Source organism: Micromys minutus (assembly GCF_963924665.1).
Source record: "Micromys minutus genome assembly, chromosome: 3".
In the NCBI taxonomy this organism is placed as follows: Eukaryota; Metazoa; Chordata; class Mammalia; order Rodentia; family Muridae; genus Micromys; species Micromys minutus.
Window position 1 is genome coordinate 44,414,230 of NC_137972.1, and position 14,701 is coordinate 44,428,930.

General features: G+C 45.9%; 1 protein-coding gene across 1 annotated transcript in view; it reads left to right on the top strand.

Moving 5' to 3' along the window:
- Positions 1-14,701, top strand: part of PDZRN3 (PDZ domain containing ring finger 3) — a 221,594-nt gene that overhangs the window by 6,042 nt on the left and 200,851 nt on the right. The window contains exons 2-3 of the mRNA XM_080913986.1: positions 7,123-7,209; positions 13,112-13,219. Of these exons, the coding sequence (XP_080770112.1) occupies positions 7,123-7,209; positions 13,112-13,219 (195 nt within the window). The remainder of the gene's footprint in view (positions 1-7,122; positions 7,210-13,111; positions 13,220-14,701) is intronic.

Sequence of the window (14,701 nt, forward strand, 5' to 3'; positions counted from 1 at the left end):
ATATCTTTAGCTCAAGAGAGCAATGAGACACCTATTTATGAACTGACATCACCCTAACTCTTACTATTTACCTATCCCAGCATCATATCTGGCAAGTTACCATCCTCCCCCCCGCCCCAGTAATGGTGCCCTAATAATCTAGTTCCAATAAGAAAGGGGTTGTTATAAAGCAGTGATTACTCTTGTAAAGAAAATGACGAACAGATGGGCTTGGGTGGCCATCTTTCTCATCCATTCCATATGTTTAACTGCCGGTGTGTAACAGGGCAGAGGCAATGTGTAACCTTGGTTTGAGTGTGGCCTGCAGCAACCACAGCCTTGGGAACTGGAGACTGCTGTGCCAGATGACTCCTTGGCAGACAGCTTACGCTGTTTGCTGGTGGCTGTTTTCAGGTGCCCGTAGATCCGATGCAGGAACATAAAGAGACTGAAGAGAGGGACAGAGTCTCATCAGGTTGAGGATCAGGGTTAGATGCAAGGTACCCAGAGTAGAGCGAGTGTGAGATGGCTGTCAGATCTTAGACACTGTGGCCTAAGACTCTGAGAGGGACTCCCAGTTCCTATAAGCAAGAAAATAACCATTTCACAGCTGCTAAGTGAAATCAACTTTGCTCTCTGCAATTTGGCAAAGAAAAATACTTTGGGGTGGGTCTTTGGATGTTTAAAATTTTAAAATGTCTTAACCATGGTACTCAGGAAGCCATGGCAGGAGGATCACATTCAAGGCTTGTCCTGTGCTACATAAAAAGAGTGAGTTAAAAACAAAATTACACAAACTCTTACCCACCCCGTCTGAGTCATTTGAACTGCTATAACAAAATGTCACACGTGTGTAGCTTATAAACAACAGGAATATGTTTCTTGGACTCTGGAATCTGAAATGCCCAAGAAGACAAATGTGACACATCCAGTGTTAGGGAAAGGCCAGAGACTACCTTGGTTCGTGGACAGCCTTTCTGGTCTTTTTGTTCCGTTTGTTTGTTCATTCTTTCCTTATGCCTTTATAGAAGAGGTAGGAAGCCCTTTGGGGCCTTTTATGAAGGCACTGATTCCTAAACACATGTCATCATGTCTTTCTTCTACCACTAATATTATTGCCCTAAGACGATTTCAACAGAATTGTTAAGATGTGTTTGTAGTGCGTATAAGTACAGCCGTGTAAGTGCAGGGAGGGGCTCTATAGGGCAGAAGGCAACATTCTGTGCTATTCCTCAGGTGACGTCCACCTTAGTTTTTGAGACAGAGTCTTTGAGTGCTGTAGAACTTGGTATGTGTGATAGGTTGGCTGGCCAGAGGTCCCCAGGGATCTGCCAGTCTCCACACCCCCAGCACTGGGATGACACGTGTGTACCACCACCTCTTGTGACAGTCTTATTGCTTGCAAAGCAAGTACTTTACTGACTGAGCCATTTCCCAACCTCCTAATGCCTGAATATTGAGGGCACTCAAACGTTCACAGCATGACACTCCCTTGATGGACACATCAAGGATGTGGCACTTGAGGTTCTGATGGCAGTGCTGTTTTGCATCGTGTTTGGATATTTCCATGAATCATTGCTTCTGAACAGTCTCGAGAAAAGCAAGTGAGTCAACGGCAAAAATTAGATATTGAATTTGGAGCTCAGCTCATAGGAATACAAAATCAAACGCTCGGGGTGGGGGATGGGGGGAGGATTCTGCAGTGAGTCAAAATAATGTGGCAAACTTTGGGGGAGAGCAGAAGTGGGAACTCTTTGTCTCTGTTACATTTTTCTCCAAACACATGCTGTTTGGCTTGCAGATGTGTATGTGTGATTCCGAAGAACTAAAAGCCCCGCAAAAGCTGTTCTTTGGGCCCTTGTACCTGTCTTCCTGGGCCCTTCATCTCTCTCCACACCTGTCTTGGGAAGTCACACATCCTGCTTTTGTTCTTGTGGCTGTCTCATCCAACTGAAACTTATATTCAAGTATCATCTCCACCACCCTCTTCTGCCTCAGGCTTCAACAGTGTCCCCTTCTGTTCTTGCTCCTGGAACCTTTTATTTCCACTGGAATTTGAATTACAAGGAGGGCTTAGTCTATTGCTCCTTCATTGAGAACTGCAAAGGCCAAAGTACAAAGAGGACAAAAGGCTTCAAGTGTAGGGAGTGAAGACATCCCCAGCCCTTCCTTACAGAACTTCTGGCAGATGGCTCTGTCTCCCAGTCCCTCCAACCCCCAGCTCTGCACATTCTTTGCCTGGCGACAGCCAAATATACAGCGCTTTCATGTCACTAGTCAACAGACAGGCCTGTTTCCCAGCTGTGTGAACCTCAAGGAACTTTGCTAATCTGAAGCTGAGAGGTGTCCTGTCACCCAGACAGCCTAGTGGTTGGTCGGGGTCGGTCAGGTCAGTCGGTTCCATTCCCCTGCCCCCCAACCCCCATATCTACTGGGCAGCTTTCTAGTTCCCAGGAGCCCACAAGTCCACTGAGCCAGAAACAGCCTTTGCTTGGCAAAAAAAAAAAAAAGTTTTTGAAAGAGTTCATAGTGAGAGCAGCCCGGATGGATGCTGGAGAAGCCATATTGATTACTGACAGCCTCAGTCCAAGCTTCTGAAGCTAGAGAGAAGTGACAGAATTGTACTGAAACACATAGGGACTTGGTCCCTAGAGGGCAGGTCATACTCTTCTGCACTGAAAGAGCAGCCTTTACGAGAGTGTCTCCCAGACAATCAAAGCGGAGTAACACATCACTTCACGAGATGAACTGAGAAATGTGTTAGGCAGTTCTGGCACACGAGAACATAATAAAGTCTGGTTACACTAGGCTGACGCCAGGACATAGCATCCCATGGGACCACTCGTGTATGCGTGGCTTGCCTTTAAGGAAAAAAGTGCTTAGGGGAGGGGGAACATCATTAAGAGGTTTGTGGCAGTACATGGATATATGACTTCCATCCTGAAGTTTCCTTCCCTCCCCAGATTCTTAAATTGCTGGCTGTGGAATGGAAAGCTGAAGCAGCCGAGATTTCAGATGATCCAATAAGTCCATATTGAGAGGGATTTTTAAGCAAAATCACATTTATGGTACAGAGAAGTTGGCATCTCTTTCTTCTTGTGGCTTGCTGGCCTGGGGCCTCTGGAGGTTTCTGCCCTTGTCTGAGTACATCCATAGCCCCTTCTCTAAGGTTAATCTGTGTGCTTTCTCCACCCTAAAGACATAAAGCTATCCCGAGGAGACCAACATCAGCTATCTCCTTGGCTAGAGTTCTAGAATGGCAGCAGCTTGACAGTAGTGTCTTAGATCTGTCTGTCCAGCTACGAGAAGTAATGTCAGTGGGCTCCACAATTACTTGCTTTTCTTTTTCCACCCATACCACAGCAGTGTGCTCCTTTGGGAAGAGACATGAGAGCTGTTTCAGAGTCTGGACAGCTGAAAGCAAAGCTCCTGATGGAGGCTCTCCTGACTTCCACTTGCTGCTCTCTTCTCTTGTTTTCTTCTCAGCCTTAAGCCTCTGGATCTGACGGGCCTTGGTGCTGGCCTGAGTGGCGAGTGGCGGCCATCCCTAAGGATTCTGCTTCCTTCTCCCTTCTGCCTCCACAATTCAGAGCCAAGCTCACCGTTGGGTTTGTGCTGGTGCAAGTGGCATTCACTTTCCGTCTGCTTTGCTTCTAGGGCCTCCTCCCCCCCACCCCTGTGCCTGGCCATGCCTCGTGCCCCATCACCGTTCTGCTGGTCCACGGCACACCTTGCTGTCTGCCAGTCTACCCTGTGCTTTGCTCAGAGTCTGAGCTGCCTGCCTTGATTTCTCTCATTATACGTGCCCTCTGCAGTGGGAAATATGTCTACCTGGTACTTTTCCCACTGGCAGTCTGCAGTTACTTTTACAGCCTTGGAGAACAGGGATGGATGTAGCACAGGCTAGGGTCTTCTTTTTTTATTTTTAAAATGTCTTTTGTTTTCCGTGCTAGTTCTTCAGGCTTACCTTCATACTGACTAAGCTGTTCTCCACTGGATGGATTTGGGGGAATCGTGACTGATGGGTTAGTGAACATCCCAGCATCAGAGCTGAGCCAGGCTCATCTCAACATTCAGCCTTGCTTATGTCTTGAGCACTTACTATGGGCCAGTATACTTAGGCTTATGTGGATCCTTGTGAGGCATTGCCTGTATCATCTGTTATCATGGTACCCATGGCATGAGAAGAAGCTATTAACCCCTTCCTGGGGATCAGGAAAATGACTTCTAGTACTAAGCCTAGTGCTGTTGGTGTCAGGGGCATAGTACTTTCAGGATTTACCAAGCTCTGAAAAACATTCTCAATCTTCACAGTTACTATTATAGAATCCGGTATGCTTGTTAAACTTTAAAAGCTGCCTTATCATATAAGCCAGGGGTGGTCAACCTTTTGATATCACTGTATGACATTATGTATGCACTTTTTGTATGTGTGTGTGTGGGGGGGGACGACATGGTAGCTGTCCTGGGAGCTATGGAGCCCCCAGCTGGCAGACTGACATAGCCGTTTAGACGGATTTAGGGCAGGGTCCAAACATGTGCAGTCACCCCACAGAGAGCATGGGTACTGGAGTTCCACAGATTCAGTTCTGCTCTCCAGGCTCCCATTTTATTTCTGTTTAACCTTGAGCCTGTGTGTCTCCCTGTGCCCTGTGTTGAGAGACAGAGATGTGTGTTTAATCACCTGTGCACATAAAGTTGGACCTTTTCCCATGTTCCATTCCCATACCCTGAATTTTGGAGAAAACTGCATAGCATGACTTGTGATAAACCCCCCAAAATCCAGTACTGCTTAAATATTCCCTTACACGGAACACACCACCGTGGCAAAGTATAAAGTGTCAGGAGGGCAGGCAGCATCAGTGAGAACTCTTGCACACACACCTGCATACCTCTCTTTAGTTGGTGAAGTGTAATTGAATGGAAACCATTTCTACAACTCTTTTCTGAAGTTTTGAGCCCAGGAGTGGATTACACAGTTTTTCAGAGATGAATGGTTTGTAAGTCTGATGTTTATATGGGATCTGATGGTGAAATCCATATTTCACCTGCAAAACTGAGCAAGTGAAGGTTGTTGGGAAGACAGTAGGAGTGGACAAACAGAATGAAGCCCATGGGAGGAGAACAGAGCATAGTGTCTGGTAATTGAGTGGAGAAATGCAAGAATTCAACTCCTGCTGACCTTCATCTTTGCCAGCTAAGCATCCCATCCCCAGTGACTTATGCACATTAGCTTACTGCTGTAACTCAGCCCTAGGTGATGTACTGCCATCTGAATCCAGTCTGGGTACCAGTCTGGTTGTGAGGTGTCCTCCTGGTTGTGAAGTATCCTCCTTTCTTCCCATAGGTTGCCTTCAGCAAGCAAGTGTAGGGCAGCTTGATTGTTGGGAAAGATTCTTTGCAAGCTGCTGCTGAGCTGAGGAATATTGTGTTTCGGGCATGGCTTTCTTAGTCCTTCAAAAGATACCCAAGGCCATGTCTCTGAGCACCTCAGATAGCATTCTTAGGCAGTTTTAGGATTTTCTTCTGTTTCTATATTCTGGGCAAACCTTCCTACAGTGAACCCTTTTCCTGAAATTTAGCAGCTGAAGCATGAGGGACGGGGTAAAATTTTGCAGACCTGCACAGAATTACCTTCTACATGCTAGACGGAAACAAGCAGTGTGGAAGACAGGTGTCGTGGGAGGCTGTTCATCCAAATGCAAGTCCAACCTAGTACTAGCTCGCTGACAGGTCATCTCTTTGGCACAATTTCACCTGTATTTGAAGGATAGGAATAGCATCAGTTAATGAAACTGTGAGGATTAGTCAATGAAATAAAGCACCTCAGTTTGAGTGTAATTCTTGGCATATAGCAAAAACTGAAAATATTAGCTGTTGCCATTGGAAACGCAGCATAATAAAACTCTTTGCTTTTTACCCCTCCCCTGCCCTCCCTCTTTCTCTTTCTCTTCCTCCCTCCTACCCTTCTCTCTGTCTCCTCCCTTCCTAATTTGCTCCTCCCCTTCATCCCGCCCTCTTCCTGCCATCTTCATGACTCTCACATGGTAGGTCTGAAAGTGAACTTTGGGTTCATTTGATCCCGCGTTCTTCTTTGTGCACCATTTGAGATTGTCAGAGCACAACCATCTGCCTTGGATTAGTGTGTAACTGCACAGTTTCCGTCGCTGATTGTTATGAAAGCCAGACATGTAAGCCATGTAAGATAACTTGTTCAAAGTACCATGTATTTCTAACATTTCACCCTTCTAAGAAAGCACAGTCCATCTGGGTGAATTTCCAGTGTCCAATACAAACTGTCTCACTAGAAAAATATTTAAAGCTGTGTTAGTGAGCTAAATGTGTGAGCTATAGAGCAAAGAGTAGCAGTTTGTACCTGAGATGGCAGTTTTTAACTGTTCTCCTATCACTTAAACTGAGGTGCCTGGTATCTCTGTCCCTTTTGGCTGCCTGTGCAACCTGTCCTGGTGACTTCAGTTTGTTGGACGTGAGGTTGTGTTGATGTCCAGCTCTCCCCAGCATGTCTTGTGTTAAGGGGCTCTACATTTCCTACATATGAGTCAATAATGACTGTGTGGAAGTGAGCCCTTCCCCTGTGGAGCCCGATTCAGGGTTTTCTGCTTTCATTCCACATTTCGCATTTAACAATTTCTTATGTGCACATGCACGCACGCACACACACACACACACAATGTCTCTCAAACAGAGATGACTATTGACAGTTCATTGCATGTGCTCACACCTCCGAGAGGATCGCCATTTGACCCTCTCATGATGTGACATGAATGCTGTCCTTTAGAAGTATAGAGAAATAGAGAGTGGCCGTCTAGACAGCCTGAGTCCAGTGAGCCAAAAGAAGGCTACAGCTGCAGACCTAGGAGTCATTGATAATGAGTGATTGGAGGCCTGTCTGGACGCCTCCAGACATTCTTCTGTGGTCATTCCAGGCATGTCTGCAAGGTCCTAAAGGCAGGGCTGAATTTCAGATTGTGTTCGAGAAGTTTCCTCTGCCAAACTTGTCAAGAAATAAAAATTTATAAAGCAATTAGCTCCATAGTCACGAGTCTCTTTGTATAAGAAGAAAATGCTACCCTCAATTTCCTGTTTGCAAATCAACATTTTAACTCATTTGTTGTCTTACAGGGTGAGGAGACCAAAAGCCTGACTCTTGTCCTGCATCGGGACTCTGGCTCCCTGGGATTCAATATCATTGGCGGCCGGCCCTGTGTGGTACGTTAATTGCTAAAACATTTTTATGATCCTCTCTGTCTCTCTGTCTGTCTCTCCCTCCCTCCCTCCCTCCCTCCCTTACCCTCTCTCTCTCTGTCTCTCTGTCTCTCTCTCTTCTCTCTAACTCCCTTCCTCCCTCCCTCCCTCTCTCTCTATCTCTCTGGCTTTACTCACAGACAAGGTTAAGTCTCTTCCTCTTTTTCCAAGGCCAGCTCTTTAGATATCCCATCCCTCAGCAGCCCCTCCCCTAGATGGAAGAGCCAAATTCCAGTCTTTTAGCTTAGCTTTGAGGAAGGGTTCTGGAGATGGCAAGGGACACTCTTCAGACTCTCATCACTTAAGAAGAATGGGCCAAGTGTTGTCTCTTCCTCTGTTCTAGCACTGCCTGTTCCTAGACCTATGTTAGTTTACCAACTAAATCAACTCAAGGTAACAGGATCTGTCCTTCACCACCTACACGATGAACATGGTAGCCGGAGACTGATAGGTACAGTAGAGGCTGAAGATATTGGGATCCTGTGGTCAGGGAGTGATTGCTCGGTGGGGATGGGGTTTGTCAGGCACAAAACAAGTCTATGTGTTAACCATAGACTGGAAAACATGGTGTAGAAAGGGCATCATTAATGGTGGCAATCAAGAGAGCCTAGAGAAGATGGCCTTTTAAATCCTGAAGTAGGAGAAGGCTCCAGCCAGCAGACTTGCAGAATACCCCACCCACCCTCCTGGAACTCACATTCTCATGGAGAGACTGATGGAGTAGGAGGACCATGCCTCTAGAGATACTCTGAAGGAGACGGCATCTTAGAGAAGGACCACTGAACTGAGTTCTGAAAGCAGATAGGACTCTGCCCAATCAAGGGAATGTTTAGGTTTAGAGATTTTGCTATGAATTTACCCTGGCCCAGAACATGTGATCTTGCCTCAGCCTTCTGAGTGTTGGTTTTCTACATATGCACCTCTGTGCCCAGGTTCATACATTGTTTGTCTACACACACACACACACACACACACACACACACACACACACACATTTTTTAAAGTATCTGAAGATCACTTAGATAGAAAACAGTGAATTTGGCAGTGCTTACAAGACCAAGGGGTCTGCTAGGGCAGGTAGGATTTGGGGCAGCTTGAGGTAATCAAATGATTCGAGTTGAGAGATGTGCAGAGATGGGATCAGAATGGGATGCAGTAAGTGCTGGGTCTGGACTCTGAAATAGTGTGGGCAGTGACTTAGCATGCCATGTTTTTACTCGAGGGGAGTGACAGGAGATTTATGGTGGAATTCCTGTAGCTTTTAGCCAAAACCACAGTTTCAAAAACAAAGTTTTGTTTTTAAAAACTGACAGCTTTGTCAGAAACGATATGTAGCAGATAAAATGCTGAACGTCATCCGTCTGGGACAATATTTAAATGCTGGGTGGGGGCAGCAGACCCCACTACACTAAAACCAGAGAAATGAGCTCACAGATCCCCATCATCCTTGTGGAAATCTTACCAAAGTGGAGAAACACTTATGAGACTGGAGTGTTTCTGAATTCCCTCTTGTAGCTGGTGATGATCTCAGGCTGGGCGTCTCTGCATTATTCTGATCTAGTCCCTTGAAGCCTAGGCTTGGGGAAAGGGGAGGGAGACAGGCAGGCCTCAGTATGTAAGCATTTGACCTCAGCTAACAACAGAGAGGGGGCTTGGATCTATTCCAACGTACAAAAAGACATATCTGTAATGGGGGTGGGGAGGGGCATTGCTCAGTGCTAGAGCTCTTGACCAGCATGCACAGCACCCTAAAGGAGGAAAACAAATGGATGACAGAGCGTGTGAGCTTCTTAGCACGGAGAATAGGTGGGATTCCCTTTGATTGCACTGGGGATGATGCTCCCTCCTCTGCTGCTTCTGTTGTCAGATTTAAACAACCTCAGGAAACCACTATCCACTCCACTTACTAGATGTTTCAGAACCAGCTACAGCAGACAGAGCCTGAACTAGGAAGACCTTGTCTCTGCCCTAGGTGGAACCACATCAAAGCCCAGTGTTTGCAAAACCTTGGTGTAGAGAGGCACTTGAATGGGTGGTGATTGCTGAGAAACCCATTATGCTGAATCCAGGAGGCTGTTTGGCAGCCACACCCCAGGAGGGGTGAAGGGGTTTTCCTCCTCCCTGGGAAGATAATTTCTGCTTTTCAAAGTGTGTGTATGTGTGTGTATGTTTCCACTTCTTTTTCTTTTACAAAGTTGATTTAATACAAGCCCAACCTGGTTTTTGTAGCCTTTAAAAAAGTTATCTATTGATTTGGTCTTGAGCTAACAACATATATATATGGGGACTGAGTAGATGGCTTAGTGGGTAAATGCTTGCTGTGCATACAAGAGGAATAGAGTTCAATCTGCAGTATCCACATGTAAAGCCAGAGGTTGTATCCCTAACGCTGGAGGGCAGAGACAGGAGAATTCTAGATACTGTCTGCCTGGGCTAGTTTAGCTCAAATGGCATGCTCAGCTTCAGTAAGAGACTTGGTCTCAAGATACAAATGAGTTTTGGAGCTGCTGGTGTGTTAGCCCAGTGGTCAAAGGTGTTTGCTGCTGAGCCTGATGACCTGACTTTGGTCCCCAGGACCCACCTGATGAAGAAACCTGATGCATGTTTGCACACACACACACACACACACAGGCTTGAGCACTCTTCACGTGCAGATGCACACAAATTTAAATTATACATACTAAACAGCGGAAATCAGAAGGAAGTTTGGTTTCACATTGATGTGTTTCCTGTAGTGTTGATGACAAGTTTTTGAATTAGCAGGAAAAAACATATCAACCTCTAAAATATATTCTGCACTTCACTGGAATGGGAGGGGCTAGCCAGTCTCCAAGTAGACAGGAAAAGACCAAACAGAATTCTAGGTACAGGCACATGTTTTTAATCTGAGTACACAAAGGCAAAGCCAGGTGGATCTCTGAATTTGGGGCTAGCTTGGTCTACAGAGTGCATATTAGTAGAGCTAAGCAGCCAGGCATACGCATTGTCAGGTGTGGAAGTTGAAAGCAGTATAAATGGCGAGCGTCTTTTCCAAAGGCATTCCTGAGAGGCTTAGTTGGACAAGTGAAACAGCCTAGCCCAGGGACTCTCATTGCACAAGTCTTCATACAATGCTGTTAGCCAAACCTCATCAATTATTTATCGGTTCTCATGTCCCCTAAGAAGCAGTAGCTGGTCAGGTGTATCCTGTCATTGAAGCCCTGGGCAAGTGTATTTTACATCTGGGTACTCCTGGAATGAAAGCAACCCTTCTTGCTTTTCTTTGAATCAAGACAATAATACAAATCCCAAGGTCCATTAATCACCTTGATTAATAAATCAGACATGGAGTATGTTAGAAGAGGAGCCAGACAGCCTAAGACAAAAGACAGATACCCAAGGGGAAACTCTGGTTGTCAGTAATATGGCTTCAACTGGTTATTCTTTTATTTTTGTGCTTTCTGTGTGCATGTATGAGTGCAGGTGTGTGTGTGTGTGTGTGTGTGTGTGTGTGTGTGTGTGTGTGTGTTGAGTAACATGTGTGCCTGCTGCCTCTCAAGTCCTTGGGAAACAGAAACCTTCATGCATCTTTGTGCTGACATGGTGATGTTCTTGTAGGAAGCTGGATTGGGATGCAGACATGAATGAGGCTACTAAGAGGAAAGGATGCTTGTAGCTTCTTAGCTGGTGAAGTGTTCGTGTGAGCAGAGTGCTGAGATGGTAGGTAGTGATGGCTGGTGACAAGAGCTAACCTCATGCAGCACTCACAGCAGTGCTGACCCGACTTCTAAGAAAACACTGATAGAACTTACATGGAACTTAGAGACCTGCATATGACGTGTGGGGTTAGCCGGTGGATAAATGCTTAAGGCTAACGTTAGCTTGGGTTTTTGTTTTCTTTGTTCTGGCATATGTAAAATGAAAAAGACTCAGGAATAAATAGAGCATGGTAGATAGATAGATAGATAGATAGATAGATAGATAGATAGATAGATAGACAGACAGACAGACAGACAGACAGACATACAGACAGTTCAGATAAAGAGATACACAGAGAGGAAGAAACAGATGGAGAGTAAGAACCATGGTGGGGGGAGTTGGTTGTAGGGAGGGAAGAGAGGAGGCTGTAGAATGGATCTTCTCAGCCTTAGTTACTCTTTAGAATAGTTCCCCCTCCTGCCCCCTCTCTCTTTACTTTCCCTCCTTCTCCTCTCCATTTTTCTCCACTCCCCTCTCTCCATCTCTCTTTTCTGTTTGAAGAAGGAAATTTTATATTTTCATGGTTCTTTTTGGCTATGGTATTTTTATACACTTATAGGGAGAGCATTATTAAAATAGATCTTGTGGCCCTGTGGGATGGAGTTTTTAACATGGAGCTGGTTTAGACTTCTGTGGGGTGTCCTCTGCTTTCTTTTCAAGTCATCTTGTTTTATTGGCCTTTTGGGTAAGATCAAGTATATTATCAGATGCTTTTGTTTGGAAACAGCACATGCTTGTGCTGTGTAATTATTTAAAAATCCATCTGTTAATCACTAGAATGTTTTAAACACTTGGGGAAGACTCGGCGTAGTGCTGTGTAGACAATTTGTGGACAAGCTGGGGTGAGAATGAACAACTGGATCATTTTCCAATCAGGGAAAGGAACGACTTTGGGAATTAGCTTACTTATGTGTCTTTAAATATCTCACTTTATAATTAGATTATTACCTAGTGAACCCTGTAGCAACTCGCTGTGTAGGTAACAGGTAGAGGAGGTCTAGTGAAACCTCAGGCTGGTCTCTAGAGGGCCATTCAGCAGTTTTTGTCCCTTGCAGAAATCTGGCCCAGTCATGTAAATTGCTAAGGCTTACTTCTTAGGTGTCTGTGAGCAAAGATGTTGTAAAATGCCAAATCAGAGGTCATCACACCCCCTTGATGGACGGCAGGAGCTTCAGAATCTGCCCACTGTTCCTAAGCTGGTGTCCATTCAAGTCTCAGGAAATGGGGCAGTGTGGGAAGTGTGGCTTAGTAGCACCCATAGCAGGGAAGAAAAGAGGGAGGGAGGAAAAGGGAGGGGAAGGAGGGAGGGAGGGGAAAGGGGGAAAGAGGAAGAAGAGGAAAGGGGGAGGAAGGGGAAATGGGGAAGGAGGAAGAAGAGGAAAGAGGGAGGGAGGAAGAAGAGGAGGAAAGGGGGAGGGAGGGGAAAGGAGGAAGAAAGAAGAAGAGGAAAGGGGGAGGAAGGGGGAAGGAGGAAGAAGGGGAAAGAGGGAGGAAGGGGAAATGGGAAGGAGGAAGAAGAGGAAAGAGGGAGAGAGGAAGAAGAGGAGGAAAGGGGGAAGGAGGAGAGAAAAGAAAGGAAGGCATTGAAGAATGCAGGGAAGGGAAGAAGGATGGAAAGAGGAGGGAAGGAGCAGAGAGAAAGAGAAGGTGCTGGGATGGAAAGTGGGGAGGAAGGGGAAAGGGAAATAAATGGAATGGAAAAGAAGAGACAACCCAACTGGGGGTGTGAGTGTGGGCTGGGTGTGATCCTGCTTGTGTGTTTAGAGGAGCAGACTTGTGCTGAGGAAGGTGATGCGTTAAGATATTTTGGACCACGTGCATGTGCTGAAATAGAAGTCCTACAGAGCAGAAAGGATGGCTGTGCAAAGATAGCTCACACCCCTCACCCCCACCTCCCCCCACCCCACTCTAACTTTGGCTCCAGTTTGGAATATTTTTACAATGTATCTGAGCCAGTTTCAGTTTAAAACAGAAATTAAAGGAAACAAACAGCATCCCCTCACTCCCCCTCCCAGCTTAAAGCCACTCTTGACAAGCTGGGGTTGCAGAGTGCAAAGTTTTCTTTTTTTTTTCTTTTCATGCCAACTTCCATGCCTAGCATTCATGTCTATGTTTTTTTAACCCAAAGGACAATCAAGATGGATCCTCCAGTGAAGGAATCTTTGTATCCAAAATAGTTGACAGTGGGCCTGCAGCCAAGGAAGGAGGCCTGCAAATTCATGACAGGATTATTGAGGTATGTGAACACTGGCTGGTGTCTGAATAGGCTGCCTGCCATCCACCTTTGCCTGGCCTGCAGCGGGATGCTTAGGGGGCTGGGGTTAGGGGCCCCTCGTGTGGGGATGGGTGGGTGGCAGTGGACTTTGAGGGAGGTGTGTAACCTGATCGGGTGTTGATTGCCTTGGTTTGAAGTTGTCGTTCAGCAAGGAGAGACTGGACTGAGGGGTGGTGGTGGCATGTTCACAGTTTGGCTCATCCCGTGGAGACCTGCATCTGTTTGCTATGCCTCATTTCTATCTCTGTGCAAAACAGCCATCTGAGGGTTTGTACGCTAGTTAGAAACAGACGATCAGGCTCCTGTTGGACCAAGTGGGACTCACATTGGACATGAGAATGTCGGCCTCTGAGAGTCACTCTCCTTTCCTTTGCACTCACACACAGGCACTGGTTGTGCGTTCCCATGATCGCCTCCTGCCTGTTTGCCTGGGGTCCACTGTAGGATTTGATAGTGGACTGGAGATGTGCAGTCTGCTCTCCCAGACATCTTTCAGCATATGTAGCTCCTGGGCCTTTTTATGTTAAGCCATAAGTGGAGTTTATGTTACTCATGGGCATCTTCTTGGGGGCATGAAGTGTCAAGAAGATAGAGAACAGAATTTTCAATGTTTCCATTTTATGTGACCCAGTTGAATAGTGTACAGTATAGTTTTTCTCAGGGTAATTATATGTCCTCTGAGGAATACAGCGGTGAGTCTTCCTGAGTGAACAAAGTACCTGAGTTAAGGCTGGGAATAAGAGGCATGCAGTCACTTATGTGTTCAAAGGATACTTGATTTTGACCCAAGGATGCTATTAATATTGTTACATTATCTTTGACCTTCACATGAGATCTAAACTTGGAGTTAAACCTCATGCTTTGAACTTTGCAGCCTAGAGTAATAGATTTTCTCTAGCAGCCGCTTGCTTGGGCAGCAGCCCCCTTCCTGAGAGCTCAGATGTATTGCTGTAGTTTTTGAAAGTGAATACATTTTCTGAGACTATTGTTCAAAAAGATAAGTACAGCCTGTGTTGCCAAGGCATCAGTGGGACAGCCAGTTTCTCCAAGACACGGAATTTCATTGCTCTTAAGTTTTGCAAATGAGAAATCTCCAGCTGGGCAGGATTTTCTCTTGGCAGGCGATGATCTGTGTTTGAAATGTTCAGTATGGTTTCTGGTAAGTCACACTCCCCCTTTGGACAGTATATAAAATATTAATCACGCCCCACTGTTGAGACAGAAAGAGAAATCCCGATAGAGAGCCGCCACATACCGAATCACAACCGACATGATACAGTGATTCTCATGACTTCATACAGGCTCTCTGCTTCACCTCATCTGTGTTGGGGTTTAATAACAGGGGGTACAAATCTGGCTCTGTGTGCATGCGTGCATACATATGTGCGTGCACGCATGCCTACGTGCGTTCGTACGTGCATGTGTGTGTGTGCGTCATCACAA